This window comes from Callionymus lyra, chromosome 2 (assembly GCF_982586985.1).
Source record: "Callionymus lyra chromosome 2, fCalLyr1.hap1.1, whole genome shotgun sequence".
NCBI classification, from domain to species: Eukaryota; Metazoa; Chordata; class Actinopteri; order Syngnathiformes; family Callionymidae; genus Callionymus; species Callionymus lyra.
Genome location: NC_141819.1, coordinates 25,438,500 through 25,452,159, shown reverse-complemented (window position 1 = coordinate 25,452,159; position 13,660 = coordinate 25,438,500). Strand labels below are relative to the sequence as shown.

Here is a 13,660-nt window from a genome sequence, read left to right as displayed (position 1 = left end):
ATAGGTTATTTCATTCGTATATCGTCAAATAATAAAATCGAATTATTTTATAAAAATGTATATGCTTTGAATTACTTCTTGGTATGACAACATAAACATAAATGGATTCGAGGGAGTGTTTGTACGTTTTGATTGGTCGAAACCTTCGTCAATTCACCTCTCGAACCAATCAGCGAGACAGTTTCCACAACTGTGACGTCACTCGTCGTATAAATGCTATGCCTCTACCCTTTTTCCAGACACTCATCGGCTTTCTGTTGACAGGAAATCGCACGTTGACCTGTGTCGTCTGCGAGACTCTCGTCTTAAAGGTATGCAATTGCTATTTCGTCTCCTTTTTTTCTGAAGACATTGAGGACTTTACTTTAATTCGTAAACCAACTTTGTTTTGTTTTTTTTGACGATTCAAAGCCGTCGATGCTAGCGTTACCCGCCATGCTGGCTAAAAATAGAACAATAGGACTCATCCAGCTTAACTGGTTTCTTTTTTTCCCCCCCGTAAAGATTATTTATCCCAATGTTTTGAGCTAAACTCTTATCTGTATTCCGTGTGAACTGACAGTGTTTTGAAGTCGCTCTTAGACTCAACAGTAAGTAGGTGAGTGTTGTTAGGCTAATGGCGCTTGAGTTGATTATTAGCAATGTCGGTTGGGGGTGAAACTAGAAAATGGCGAACTAGACAAGCCTAGTCTAGTCCCGCCGTTTCCCCCCCACCCCCCCTTTAACCTCTGGTCACGTTTAGGACAAGTCTTAGTTAACATCTGAGGAAGTTTTAAATGGTGTTTTTTAGTGTTATTCTGTTGTTGAGGGTCATATTTTGTCATTTTTAGCTCGAGATGAAGCGCCCGCCTACAACATGGGGGAGGGGCGCTCTATATTTTGACGCTAGCGTGTGACACCGTCTCGACAACTTTCTCTCACCCGCTCTTTTTTTTTTTTTAAAACATGGTTTTATTTTTCGTTTCAGTTTTATCGAAATGGCTCGTACCAAGCAAACCGCCCGTAAATCCACCGGAGGAAAGGCGCCAAGGAAGCAGCTCGCTACCAAGGCAGCCAGGAAGAGTGCGCCATCTACTGGTGGAGTGAAGAAGCCCCATCGTTACAGGTTTGTTGATGAGTCCATTACAATCCTGTGACTAAGAAGTTACCGATACCAATCGGTGTATCTTTAATGTACAGTTTCATATAACATTTATGAGGGAGAATGTACTCATGGGCTTCATTTATCATAGCTTTGTTTTGGGATAAACAATCATTGTAGTCTGTTATACGTGAGATTCTTATCAACTCTTGTTTGTTTTTTCTAGGCCAGGAACTGTGGCTCTGAGAGAGATCCGTCGTTACCAGAAGTCCACTGAGTTGCTGATCCGCAAGCTTCCATTCCAGCGTCTGGTCAGGGAAATCGCCCAGGATTTCAAGACCGACCTGCGTTTCCAGAGTGCTGCCATCGGCGCTCTCCAGGCATGTTATACTCTATACTATATGGCTTTTTATTTCTATTGTGCTGTTCTAATGTCTTTTTTTGTCAACAGGAGGCCAGCGAGGCTTACCTGGTCGGTCTGTTTGAGGACACCAACCTGTGCGCCATCCACGCCAAGCGTGTCACCATCATGCCCAAGGACATCCAGCTGGCTCGCAGGATAAGAGGCGAGAGGGCCTAAGTTGATGACAAATGAGCCTATTTATCATACATAACCATTTTGTGGACATTTTTATTTTCCTGGGTATTTTTTATATTAATTTTTTGTATTGTATTTTAGATTTGAGACAATAAAATTGACCATTCCACAAGCCTGAGTAGTGCGTTAGAATTCCATAATGGTGGTACTACGTCATGTGTTTGGTAGAGGGGTCTCTTGGAGTTTTAAACTATTGATTACATCAATCTGATCACCCTTTCCACAAAATGCCAGCATGTTTTTGCGTAACGCCTCAACAGAGGACAGTTTCTCATCTGGTTTAAAGGTGCAGACCCAATTTTTATGGACTGTGCTTGGTGTTTTTTCAACAAATCTTGGCAGCTACAATGAATATTTATGAAAACTTGTCACATGTCTTTCTATTAAAGGCCTTTATGAGTAGAAATCACCTGTCTCTGTGTTTTCAATGAAAGGTCACACGTAAAGGTTAAACATTTATTTACAATCAAACAAACCACTCTGTGTGCTTGAACCCGGTCGCTGCAAATGGATACATATTCAGGGGTTATTGATGGTAACTGGTTCACGTGGTGAGATTCTTACCGACGCGGCAGACGAGGTCCTCACACTCCTTGATGTTGCTCGCTTTGAATGCCACACAGCAGAAGCCCGTTGACTGAGGGGTTTCTGGGGAATCTCTGTGAAACGGACCAATCGTGAGCGTGGACTATATCAGTCTGTCCAATAGAATTCAAGCTGCAGAGTGTTTCATCACGTGTCTCTGAGCGATGGTGAACGTTTCTATGGGAGAGATGGATGGAGCTGTATGGCCATATTAAGATTTAAATTCAGGACAGGATGAATCTCTTTAAATTGTGATTATATCCTTGCTTTTTCCAGTTCCTTTATTTTAATCAAGGACTTAAATCAACACATTTTAATGAGTGGAAAAATAAGTTTTAGAACTGATATCTAGAGATGTTACATTTTTTTAAAAATCAATAGCCTTTTGGACTGAGTGCTTTGAGGCATTCTTTTTGTAAACTGTAAGATATTGTTTGAATAAAACAAGTGTACATACATTCCCATGTGATACACATATTGATGCAGTGACATAAATTGAAGATACTTACGCAACACAAAATGCAAACACGGTGTAGTCTGGTTGACCGTACCTCCCCACACAAGATATTTCTGGATAGTGATGCTCTAAAAGAACCTACAAGAAAAACAGATTCTTAAAGATATGAACTTTTAGAAACAGAGCATGTTTTTTTTTGTGGTGTCAGTACAGAATGAAATAAGATAATAAATAAAAATAACAAGCAATAAAAAACCAAACCAGAATGCCAATATTGCATATATTCTAACATTAAAATCTCTATTCATAGAAAGTAAAATACTTTTATCCTTCAAATTAAGATAAAGAGGTTAGACAATATTATTTGATAATAAAATAAATAGACAATTTTAATTATAATATCATCTTCTTACAATCTACAAATATTCTACAAATATAAATTACTTAATTACAATATTATGCTGTATTTAAATAATAGTTTTAAAGGATAATAGATCGTTTGCCAGTTACTTATACCACACAAACACAAACACAAATATTTCATTCTACTTTAACTTGTATGACGACTTGTAACCCGTTGAGTGTAAACAAACTCACCTGCTTACTGCTCCTGTCTGTACAGGTCAGGTGAGTTTCCTTCAGGTCTAACAGAACTTCCTGTGTTGACAATAAACCAACAGAATCAGTTTCTATTGAAGTCAGTATGTCCTTGGGCAGAGGTGCGTTTACCTTACTGGGGAGGTTCTTCTGCAGCACTTGTGGGATAGCATGCTGTAACACCTCCTTGCCCCCGAACTGGAATGAATCGTTAAAACATGTTGACAGACTCCTATTAAAATATATGCGTTTAGTACCATTCCAATGTTGGCCTTTCCAAGGAACTGTACGATGTAGACGATCCTGCTTGAGAAAAAGTTCATATCATCAATGGTAGACATAAAGCAGATTACTCACTAGAACCGGACTCACCGCCCCTCTTTGAAACACTGCGAGGGAGACGGAGGCTGAACCTTGGCCTCTGTCTGCTGGGAGGAGGTCGGACAGAGTTGCAGGGTTGGATTCTCCGTCCTCAAAGCTCTTAGGAGTTTGAGTAGGGGTCGGTACACCGTTCCGTCGTGTGCTCGCCATCGCAGGACGTTGATAGTCAGAGGACACCCCTTCAGCCGGGACAGTATGACTCCCGCCTCAACGAACACAGAGAACAGGATCTCACTCGATACAACTTATTAAAAAAACTTGAAAGGTACACAAAGGCCACGGGCGTCTAAATCTAAGCTAACTTTGAGCTGTATTATCTTATCGTTACAATATTATACATTTTTTTGAACAGACAGAGAACGATAAATCCTTCACGAGAATCATAGATCCAGATGGTAACCCATGAAACCTCTAGTCCAAATATCATTTTCTAATATGAAAACATGCTTTTCTTGTCGTTACCTGCCCGTTCTTTGAATTTCTCAGCGACGTGCCGTTGATCTCATCGATTATATCTCCAGGACAGACGATCTTGTCGACGTGAGCCTGACTTCCAGGTGTGAGCTCCAGGATAAAGACGCGTCCGCTCAGATATCTGTGGTGGGTGAAGGTTCACATCTAGACTATTCCTCAGAAGAACATGTGATGGGGGGGCCACCACAGAGACCCTGGACCCACCTGAGTACCAACCCGACCTCCCGACATGGCACCACTTCATAAACGTCACAAACCTGGAGACGTTAAAATGTGATTTTAAGAGAACGATTTGTTTCAAGATAGTTCATGTTTAAAATAACATTCTTACCGGTAAGAGCCAGCTTTCATCCAGGAAGCTGCAGTTCTGTAAATAGATAGTTGTTCAAAGTTGCTCAAAAAACTCATCAGAAGATATGTGTAAGTAATTAATGTTGACTTATTACAAATTCCAACATTTTCATGTGTCAATAATTCATTTTGATTTCTTACCAACACCATAATTAACAGATTTGATGCTGTCAAAAAAATTGTAATTAACATTACATTATTGCATTAGACATGATAAGTACTGGCTCAATCACACACAAAAGCAGCAATACGTAAGATTAAACATTTTTAACCGTGCATTGTAACTGCAGTGTCTCAGCCTTTACGCCTTAAATTCAGTTTGATAAAGATTATTTTTTGCTAAACTTTTTACACATTTTGTTTAAACCAATTTTTGTTTTTTTAAGAGCAACAACTGTACCTCCACATCCAGCTTGAACTCCATGTTTGACAGGACCAGAAGCAGCGACATAAAAGGTTCTTCAGGGGGAACAATACAAATGTAAAAAAAAAAAAGCCAAAATAATTTGAAATTTGAAAAGTTCTCACCTAAAAATTCTTCATTTCGTAGGATTGACAAGGTCGGCGAGTACCACTGCAGGACAGAAACAGTTGTTACTTAAAGTGCATGTAAGGTTGTCGACCGGGTCGTACGCACCTCCAGGACTCTGGGAGTGTGCAGCAGGTGTGTGATGAACTGAGGAAGGGTCTTGCGACTGAGGGCCAAACGGAGAAGGTAGCGACCTCGACCCTGAGCTGAGAGCAGTTTCCGACAAACTCTTGCCTGCTCCACCACCAGAGACACTGTGCTGAGCCTGCAAACAAACACACATGTGACACTTTAACACCCTTTTTTTAATGATCGTTGATGCATGATCACATTAATTCCGTTTAGAAGAACATATATACGTATAAAAGTGCAGTTTAAAATGTAAATAAAGACATTGCAGGATGTTTTTTCTATAGCTTATTTTGTGTGTTACCTTCTTTCATTATTTTATTCTGTACTGACACCACAATAAAACTGGCTATAAAAAGTTTCTGATTCGGATAGTTTAGAAATATTAAGAGTTATACGTGGCTCTGGTGAACGTCTGGAGCTCCACAAATATTTGCCGAGCTCAGTGTGACATTTCAAAGTACCTGCCACAGGGATCTTGGGTGGGGAGCTGTTCAAAGCAATGCCAATAGTCTCTGTGGACCAGACTCAGGACTGGCTCTGTGAAAAAAAGACACACTTGGGTGATGCATATGATCCAGACATCCGTGTGTGTGTGTGTGTGTGTGTGTGCCACTGACGTTGAAGTCCCTTCCTGAGGACCAGCTCCAGCAGCTCACAACAGGAGCCAAGATGAGGGTTGCTGTCAGTCACCGTGACGTCATCGGACTTCAGGTTCATCACGCACACTGAGCACGTAAACATCACTGTTGACGTGCTTGAACCTTTTTTTTTAAAGATAATCTCTTGAAGTCACGTACCTTTGAGGGTGCCGAGGAGAGGGTCTTTGGGAGCCATGCTGGAGGTCTACTCAGGAGCCGGGAGACTTCCGTGGAACCTGTCTGACATGCGCCCTCCCCCCTCCACGCGACAACTCCCACACAACTGCGCGAGAACAGCTGGACGACACGTGGTGTCAGTCGGCGCAGACGAGTCCAAAATAAAGACACAATATATATATCGATGATTAGAATTTTTCCTTTCAATGATAGTGGAATTTATTGGGAAAATGAACACGCGCATGCGCAGTGTAGTGCAGCAGGTTCCTATATGAGAGCTGGGGGGGGGGCGTGGTTTCTAATCAGCAACCCTGGACGCTGATTGGACGCGTCCACGTCTCCGTATATCCGGCATCAACAGGGATGCGAATTTGACACTTCTTTCAAACCATATACATAAAAAAAAAAAGTACTATCATAAATGAGAAAACTTCAATGGATTACGTTAAATGTACTGGAATTTGTTAATCGCTATCGTGGGGGAAAAATACCAAATGCGATGGGGTTTGCCTCGAACAAAGATTTGGCGGCCTCTGGCGGTTGTACTGTGAAGAGCAGATGTGCAGATAAACTCTGAGTCGCGTCTCAGTCCGAGGAGCAGCAGCTCGAGTGAACGAAGGCTCTCGATTCAAATCACGACTGAGAAGAGTCTCTTGTTTCTCTGCATCCAGGTCAGTTTCCTCTACTAGATTATGTATTTTACTCACCGCCTTAGTGTGCATCTTTTATTGGAGTCCGATGAATGTATTTATTTACTATTATTATTATTATTATTATTATTATTATCATTGACTATTTATCGACATGTACTTATTTTGTTTAGGACTGTGATCTTGTTGCTGGTGGTTTAAAAAGTTGTGTCTAGATGTAAAAAAAAAGGCTGTAGATCACTTTTGGTGCAGAAGCGATTCTGTGCTATTGCGTTTTTAACTTTTCCGACTGCAACCCCAGATCACATCAACCCCTTTCTTGTCGAGTGGGCAATGACCTTTAAAAAAACTGTTTAACAAAATGATTAAATCAGTCTCGGTAACTTTAAACAATGGTTATCAATCCAGTAGTAGCTCTCGTGTGTGCATCATCAGAAATGCATGAAAGCACTGTTTTTGTCAGTACAATGTCATAGAAAGTGATGTAAAAACTCGAGTTTTATTATGAAAAAAACATGAAAAATGCCTAGATATCAGTTCTTAAATTAAACTCTTATGATCTTTATTATTATTATTATTCGTTCAAATCTACAATACAAATCTCATTGTTTTGTACATTACTAGATCTACCAATTTATGATTGTTTTTCTATAGTTCCTAATGTATAGCCACGTGTGCAGTGTGCAGAAGCTGGTCTGCAGAGTGTGATCCTGAAATAGCCAGTAACTACCTGTGGGTCTGTTGCAGTGATAATCCTGGATTTTCTGCTAATCTTTCTCTGATCTCAACGACAACAAGGCGTGCGTGAGAAATAAACAACAGAGTAAACAAAGATCTACTTCATTCCAACAATAAATGATGCTCATTCACTGTTTGTTTGGGTTTTTAAACTATTGCTATTTCTAGTTGAGTATTATTTCAATGAAGTGTGTCGACTTGTGTGTCGTCATCTGTGGTTCCTTGATGCAGCGTGTCCTCTCTGGTGCCAACACGTGTTTTCAATCAACAACAACAACACTTACAGCAGTGCAGCTGAAAGACACAGTGACAGGATGACCAGGCTAATGCAAGACTGAAAGTTAACAATTGATTTAAATCAATGTATTAAAAACATGTATGGTTTTATACTAAGTAATGAAGTTAAAATGTAATAACCAAACCTTTGGTGATTGACTCAATTTCCTTTAAATAAAATTTGCAAGCAACACTTAGTCATTTTAAATCATATATCGCGAATATATGATGGGAAAAAGTTTAACAAAGTTAAAATATGCTGAGCAGCTTAAAATGAAAAATGACATCATATACTCGTGATATAGATGATAATAGTAACATCGACTGTGTACAAACACTATTGTAAGATCCCAGAAATACATGTTATACTTGTTATAAATAGTTAAAATAGCTTTTATAAATGACACATCATATTATTATTTTCTACATATTGTGAACCAAAGTGAAGTTGAGAAAATACGTTTTAAAGTTGATTCGAATCAGCAACGAGGATTTCACAGACTCCCGTTGATGTTTAAGTGTCCTGAAGATGGAGAACACTGCAGTAAAACAACAACAAAAGATTGTTATCAGCCTTAGTAAACAGTGCTACTGTAACATACCCAACTGCCTTTCCTTGTATTTAAACTGTCACCTCAATATTTAGCCTCTTTTAGAAGTCAATATTGAGTCTTGGCTTGCCAAGTGGTCTATAGGAGCAAATTCCCTGAGTGGCCTGCAAGTGCTGAATCAACATTGTCCCGCGACTCTTTGCTGCATTTCCAAGTGCTTTGCTGCCTCAGATCTCCGCGGAGGAACAATCTGGCCGCGTGTTCTCTTTTAAACCAGCCCACCAGCACCTTTTTTTTATCTGTGTTTGTCTCCCACTTGTGCTCTGTGTAGGAGTTTCTATTTTTCCAGCCACCTCTTCCTCTCTTGAGGCCCCCCGAGTGCTTTTGTTATGAACTGTGCTCAGCATGACTTCTTTCCACTTCCAGCACACGTTTCATAATCCTCTGCCCACTTATTGATTTGTGTGCGAAAAGAAAGAAAGCTGAGCTGCAGTCCACCGTAGTCTCCTGCTGCCAAAAGTGCTAAATCCCTTGAATATTGTGCCTCAGCATCGCTGCCGCCATGATGAAGGACTGCTTACACTTCCTGGTCGAACCGGCCAAAAAGCTCAAGATTCGTCTCAAGGTAAGTCATGTCCGCCATCATTCCTAGAACCTTCGTTGAGACAACTTTTAATCACGGCTCGTCTCTGCGGCAGGAGTCACGGAAACGAGTGAGGCTGGAGAAGAAGGAGCCACTGGAAGAGAGTCAGATATTTATCATGGAACTGGCCAGAGAACTCAACCGAATCTGCCAGGTCAGCATTCACGTCCCCATATTTCACCCGAGCCCCGTAACTGTCCTTCAGGCAGTTTGCCATATTGTCTTAAATTAATTGAAGGCCCACGCCAAACTCAAGGCAAGGGGGCCAAATCTGGCACGCCAAGTTATGTTTTGTGGCCCACGGTATGGTTGTCGCACAATGAAAGTAGATTAATGATCATGATACGTGTTTACGTTTGAAGACGTCAGTGTTTAAATAACAACAATGAGTACATTCCTCATCCAGGTGAGCAAAACTTGTACTGTCTAGCTTTGTGACTTGGAAAAGTCGCCGATAAATATAGAATATTTTTTTCACCTTAACTTTGATGTTTTTCGTTTTTTAAATGTAAGAAATGACAATAATAAAGTTTTTCTTTGATCTGTGTTCTTTATCTTTATCTTTATCTTTAGACTTAGATTGTATCATCTTGTTCTTTCTCTTCTTTTATTTTGATTTTTTTTTTAATGAAAAATTGCTGTATTTGCTGTGGATAATTTGGAAAAAAAACAATTTCCCGAAGGAGACCTCCTGAGGGATCAATAAAGTTCTACCTAACCTAACCTAACCTAGATATTATAGATGTCAACAATTAAAAATAGACTTGCAATAATAGAAAAAAAAAATGTAGGCAAACTGGGATCTTATTGTTACTGTAGTTTAAGGAATAACTCCTGTTCAATCTTTAGTGAACAAAAACAAATGAATTGTTCACTCACTTCTGTCCAATCTTATGGGTGTATGACAGGAATTGAGACCCCCAATTGCCCCCTTATGTAGCCCAGGAGAACCAAAAGAAATACTCTGAGCCAGGGCGGTTATTTCTAAAACTCTTGAGCCCTAAAATGTACCAGCGGACTTACTCGGTCCACTTGGTGAAAACATAGCAAATGTGCCCCTTAATCTGTTTCCAGAGGTCAGACATCCTGAGCCACATCTGGACCAACAAGGACATCTGGCCCGCCAAAGTGTGCCGGGAATTTATCGTGGCGTGGTCGGAAATATTGGAGAAGAGAGTCCAGGTAAGTTTGGTTGTCCAGGTACATTGGTTGCTGTATTCAACTCTTCTTCTGTAGCCAAAGGTCCACAAGATGGAGCGCCACTATGAGAGGCCAGAGAAGAAGGACTGGAAGGGTCATCTCCTCCGCATCCTGGAGGACGACATGGGTCCACACAAGAGGCTCATCATGGAGTGGACGCGGGAGATTAAGCGGAGGCCGCAGGTGACTTGATGTCGGCAGATAAATTGTGTCGACGCGCACCGGCAGATATGAGTTCGTGATTAGAGTCTGACCCAGTTCCCTCAGATTACGATGATTAAGACGCAGACTGCCCTTGTCTGGCCTTCATACCTGTCGGATCATTCAAACTCTCCTCTTGTCTCAGCCGACGGTGTGGCCCGGTGAACCCGTGCTGATGATGCTGGATGATCTGGAGTTCCAGTGGAAGAGAGGTCGCCTGCTAAACCTGATCCCAGCTGTGGAGCTCATCATGTTGGCAATACTGAACGCCGACAACCCTGTCCAGGTCTGGATTCACCTCTTTAAAAAGAGTTAAACGCAAGGTCCAAACAAGTCATTTCATGTGGCTCACCAGATGCTTTTCTCAAAATCAAAGTAGATGAATGTTTACGTTGATATTTTGACCCAAATATTCCAGATTAATATAGTTAAATAAGGAACAGAGATGATCAACAATTATATATACATGTTTTGTTGAATGTTAATACTTCAAAAACCTTTATTGTTATATTCCATTTTGTAGCTAATAACAATTTTTGTGTATGTTTTCATTGGCAGGACTTTTTTTTAAACCGCTACCTCTATCACAACTAATACTTAATACAACTTAATACTTAATATAACTGGTACTATAGCTACTAATACACAATTCAAAAATGATTCTGAGTCTGTGATTATGTGCAGGAGGATGTGACAAGGCAGTGGCTGGTGTTGAAGCAGAGGAGCCAGAAGATCGGTGGGTGAACGATTGATCTTCCAACTGTTATTAGTAGATGAATGAATGGAAATTGGCACTTGAACTAATCAATATGGATTTTCTCAGCTAAACATCTGTTTTCGCCTTCTAGACGCTGCCCGGTACATTCCTCATTCAGGTGAGCAAAACCTTGTACTGTCTAGCATTTTTTTTACCTTAACTTTAATCTGTTCCTTTTTAAAATCTAAGAAATTAAAAAATGTTTTTTTTTAAAAGAAAAAGTTTATTAGAACATTTCCAATTACAGAGCCCTGGTCACGGGATAGTAAAAAAAATGTGGCCATTAAATACCTCAAATTATTTAATTAAATCTTAGAACAGGGGTCGATAGTTAAAATGACTCAGGGTCCACATATACTTCGACTGTTGTGAGGGGTCGTCAAGCTTAAGGGCAAAAATATGATGGAAAAACATGAAAAAAAACAAGTAAAAGAAAAGAAAAGAAAAGATGAATAAAGACCTAAATTGACCAATAAAATGTGTTTATTTGTCATTGAAAATGATTTCCTAAATAAGATATTACCTTTATATTAACTCAAATTATTATGAGGCGCAGGAAATATTAACAAAAGGTAAAAAGTCATAAACAAAGAACTGGAGGAAGTTTTATTACAATAATAAATACAAATAAAACTTGACTTAGCGGTCAGAAAGAAACAGATAAGTTCTACTCTGACATCATAAAGGCCGCTTAAAAAACTGTCAAAGGGCCAAAAATATTTTGTCATAGCCTGGATAGATTCATTGGATTAATCTTAGGGTTCTGCATTGTCATTGGTTATTTCAGAGATCTTATTGTGTTACGGCTGCAATAGTAGACTTGTACTCTCCAGGCAACTTTCCTTATTTAGTAAAGTCATTTATTCTGGTTACACCATTTATGTACCTAATATGTAATATCCATGACGAAACAGAAGTAGATTTTAAGAGTATTTATTTTTTACCATGTTATGTCCACGGCTTCTTACTTTAAAAGAAAGAATTCACACAAGATAGACCTGAAATGCTTCAAATATGTATTGAGACTCATTGATTGTTTACCTTGATTTCAGTGTGGAACTGGATCTGCGATGCTGCAGGTATGAACCTTCTTCACAGGATTTTGTGCCACAGGTTTTTGACTCTTCCTGTACTTTCTACAGAGGACGTCAGACTGGACTGCGACTCTGCCAACCAGGACCTGCTGATCTCCGGCGACGAGAAACAAATGCGGTGTGGACTGGAGCCTCAGGAGGTTCTGTGCTGCCAGAGTCGCTTCAACGGTTGGAGGTGCGCTGTGGCCCAGGAGTCCTTCTCCTCCGGGCGCCACTACTGGGAGGTGGAGGTCGGGGGGCGTGACTGGCGTTTGGGGATGGCCAAGGCCTCGGCGGTGAGGCGGGGCTTCCGCTCGCTCAACACCGACAGTGGCTACCTGACTCTGCGTCTAGAGAGAGGCACGGATTTAAAAGCCTTGACGGTGCCGGCGACGCTGCTGCCTCAGGCGGCGCCCAGGAAGGTCGGCGTCTACCTGGACTACGAGCAAGGCCAGCTGTCCTTCTACGACGTGGAGAAACGCTCGCACCTGTACACCTACAACCAGACCTTCTCGGGGGACATGTACCCGGTGTTTGGAACTGTGGAGGTCCTCAGTGACCTGGTGATCCGGCCGGCTGATGCCAGGGCGCCGTGCCTCTGCCCTGGAGCCTGTCTGTGGACCTGAACCTGGAAAGTCCATCATAACTCCACGTCAACCTCAAGACACTTGAGGAGCTTTTCCTTCTGCGTCACTATAATCCACCAGATTATGTCTGATGGTCTCTCAGTGACCGTACACAAAGCAGAAATGGCCTCTTCGGTCACACATGAACCTTTAAAAATTGCGCCATGTGAGTTGATCCAAAACTATCGTTCTATTGGTTCAATTCCCTGCTCGTGGCGAGGTAGTCTGAACTGTCCTGGGACTCTTTGACTCTTTACAACCACTTGCAGAAGCAGCGATGGTTAAAAGCCCCAAGAGCAATTGGAATCCCACGGTGCAGTTTCATGTATGCACTTGCATTGTACGGCAGCTAGAGGGCAGCATGTAGAGCTTTACTAGTCAGTTGCATGTTTGCGCTGAGACTATGAACATTATGAATGTTTGCGCGTGTACATTTGCTTTGTTTTAGAAGCATGACGCCACTGTCCAGTCCAACTGCACGTAAAAACACTATAATATAACCTTTATAACCTTATAACTTTTAAATATTCTACTTTGGACTTTTCTCTCCTGTATGAGGTAAAGTCATGTTGTTGATTTGAATGGTTTAAAGGTTTCTTTGTGTGTAAAACTATGATACATTTAAAAAAAGAGTTTATAAGAGATTCATTTATGAACTAAAATTTGGACGTTTTCCATGTTTTCTCGACAATAACCGCTCTAGGTTCCTATATCAATAGTTTTGACATTGTACTGACAAAAACATAGTTTCAGGCATTCAATGTTTTCTGCCCGTTAGTCACATGATACACACATGATAATTGATAAGCCAGGCTGCTCTTCTAGATCATGTGTGGCATAAGAATATGTTCCTAGATTTACATGTTCTTCCTTCAGATCCAAGAGTACATTATTATAATAGAGAACATTTTGTTCAGAGGTGCCACACTTTTAAAGAGATCAAGC

At 40.7% G+C, this 13,660-nt stretch overlaps 3 protein-coding genes across 6 annotated transcripts; 2 read left to right on the top strand and 1 right to left on the bottom strand.

The window, feature by feature from the left end:
* Positions 1-237: 237 nt before the first annotated feature.
* LOC148086135 (histone H3.3A) lies at positions 238-2,085 on the top strand. The gene is made up of 4 exons (XM_087784314.1): positions 238-311; positions 968-1,105; positions 1,308-1,461; positions 1,533-2,085. The coding sequence occupies exons 2-4, from the start codon at positions 978-980 to the stop codon at positions 1,659-1,661; spliced, it is 411 nt and encodes a 136-aa protein (XP_087640440.1). The 5' UTR covers positions 238-311; positions 968-977; the 3' UTR covers positions 1,662-2,085.
* Positions 2,086-2,121: 36 nt separating this feature from the next.
* LOC148086134 (uncharacterized) lies at positions 2,122-6,181 on the bottom strand. Of its 4 annotated transcripts, XM_087784309.1 has the most exons (16): positions 5,983-6,181; positions 5,803-5,910; positions 5,647-5,722; positions 5,162-5,318; positions 5,053-5,098; positions 4,925-4,983; positions 4,505-4,540; positions 4,378-4,430; positions 4,162-4,294; positions 3,691-3,905; positions 3,576-3,621; positions 3,451-3,516; positions 3,319-3,378; positions 2,774-2,859; positions 2,244-2,338; positions 2,122-2,180 (listed from the first exon to the last, which is right to left on the bottom strand). In XM_087784309.1, exons 1-16 carry the CDS (start codon positions 6,017-6,019, stop codon positions 2,146-2,148), a joined length of 1,308 nt encoding a protein of 435 aa, XP_087640435.1. In that variant the 5' UTR covers positions 6,020-6,181; the 3' UTR covers positions 2,122-2,145. The 4 variants fall into 4 exon arrangements, 3 of the variants coding, with proteins under 3 accessions (XP_087640435.1, XP_087640434.1, XP_087640433.1); XM_087784308.1 differs by having other exon boundaries at positions 3,456-3,621; XM_087784307.1 differs by having other exon boundaries at positions 3,319-3,516.
* Positions 6,182-6,590: 409 nt separating this feature from the next.
* Positions 6,591-13,616, top strand: LOC148086133 (uncharacterized). The gene is made up of 10 exons (XM_087784310.1): positions 6,591-6,671; positions 8,765-8,840; positions 8,914-9,012; positions 9,933-10,040; positions 10,095-10,241; positions 10,405-10,545; positions 10,944-10,995; positions 11,108-11,134; positions 12,069-12,095; positions 12,159-13,616. The coding sequence occupies exons 2-10, from the start codon at positions 8,778-8,780 to the stop codon at positions 12,713-12,715; spliced, it is 1,221 nt and encodes a 406-aa protein (XP_087640436.1). The 5' UTR covers positions 6,591-6,671; positions 8,765-8,777; the 3' UTR covers positions 12,716-13,616.
* Positions 13,617-13,660: the final 44 nt, after the last annotated feature.

Excerpts from the sequence above, each read along its gene's own strand:
- LOC148086135 (XM_087784314.1), top strand. The coding sequence starts at position 978 with ATGGCTCGTACCAAGCAAACCGCCCGTAAATCCACCGGAGGAAAGGCG. Across the intron at positions 1,106-1,307 it reads AAGAAGCCCCATCGTTACAG|GCCAGGAACTGTGGCTCTGA; the intron begins GTTTGTTGATGA and ends TGTTTTTTCTAG. Across the intron at positions 1,462-1,532 it reads CTGCCATCGGCGCTCTCCAG|GAGGCCAGCGAGGCTTACCT; the intron begins GCATGTTATACT and ends TTTTGTCAACAG.
- LOC148086134 (XM_087784307.1), bottom strand. The coding sequence starts at position 6,019 with ATGGCTCCCAAAGACCCTCTCCTCGGCACCCTCAAAG. Across the intron at positions 5,911-5,982 it reads TCTCCTCGGCACCCTCAAAG|TGTGCGTGATGAACCTGAAG; the intron begins GTACGTGACTTC and ends TTACGTGCTCAG. Across the intron at positions 3,906-4,161 it reads GAAATTCAAAGAACGGGCAG|GCGGGAGTCATACTGTCCCG; the intron begins GTAACGACAAGA and ends GTGTTCGTTGAG.
- LOC148086133 (XM_087784310.1), top strand. The coding sequence starts at position 8,778 with ATGATGAAGGACTGCTTACACTTCCTGGTCGAACCGGCCAAAAAGCTC. Across the intron at positions 8,841-8,913 it reads AGCTCAAGATTCGTCTCAAG|GAGTCACGGAAACGAGTGAG; the intron begins GTAAGTCATGTC and ends TCTCTGCGGCAG. Across the intron at positions 10,996-11,107 it reads GCAGAGGAGCCAGAAGATCG|ACGCTGCCCGGTACATTCCT; the intron begins GTGGGTGAACGA and ends TTCGCCTTCTAG.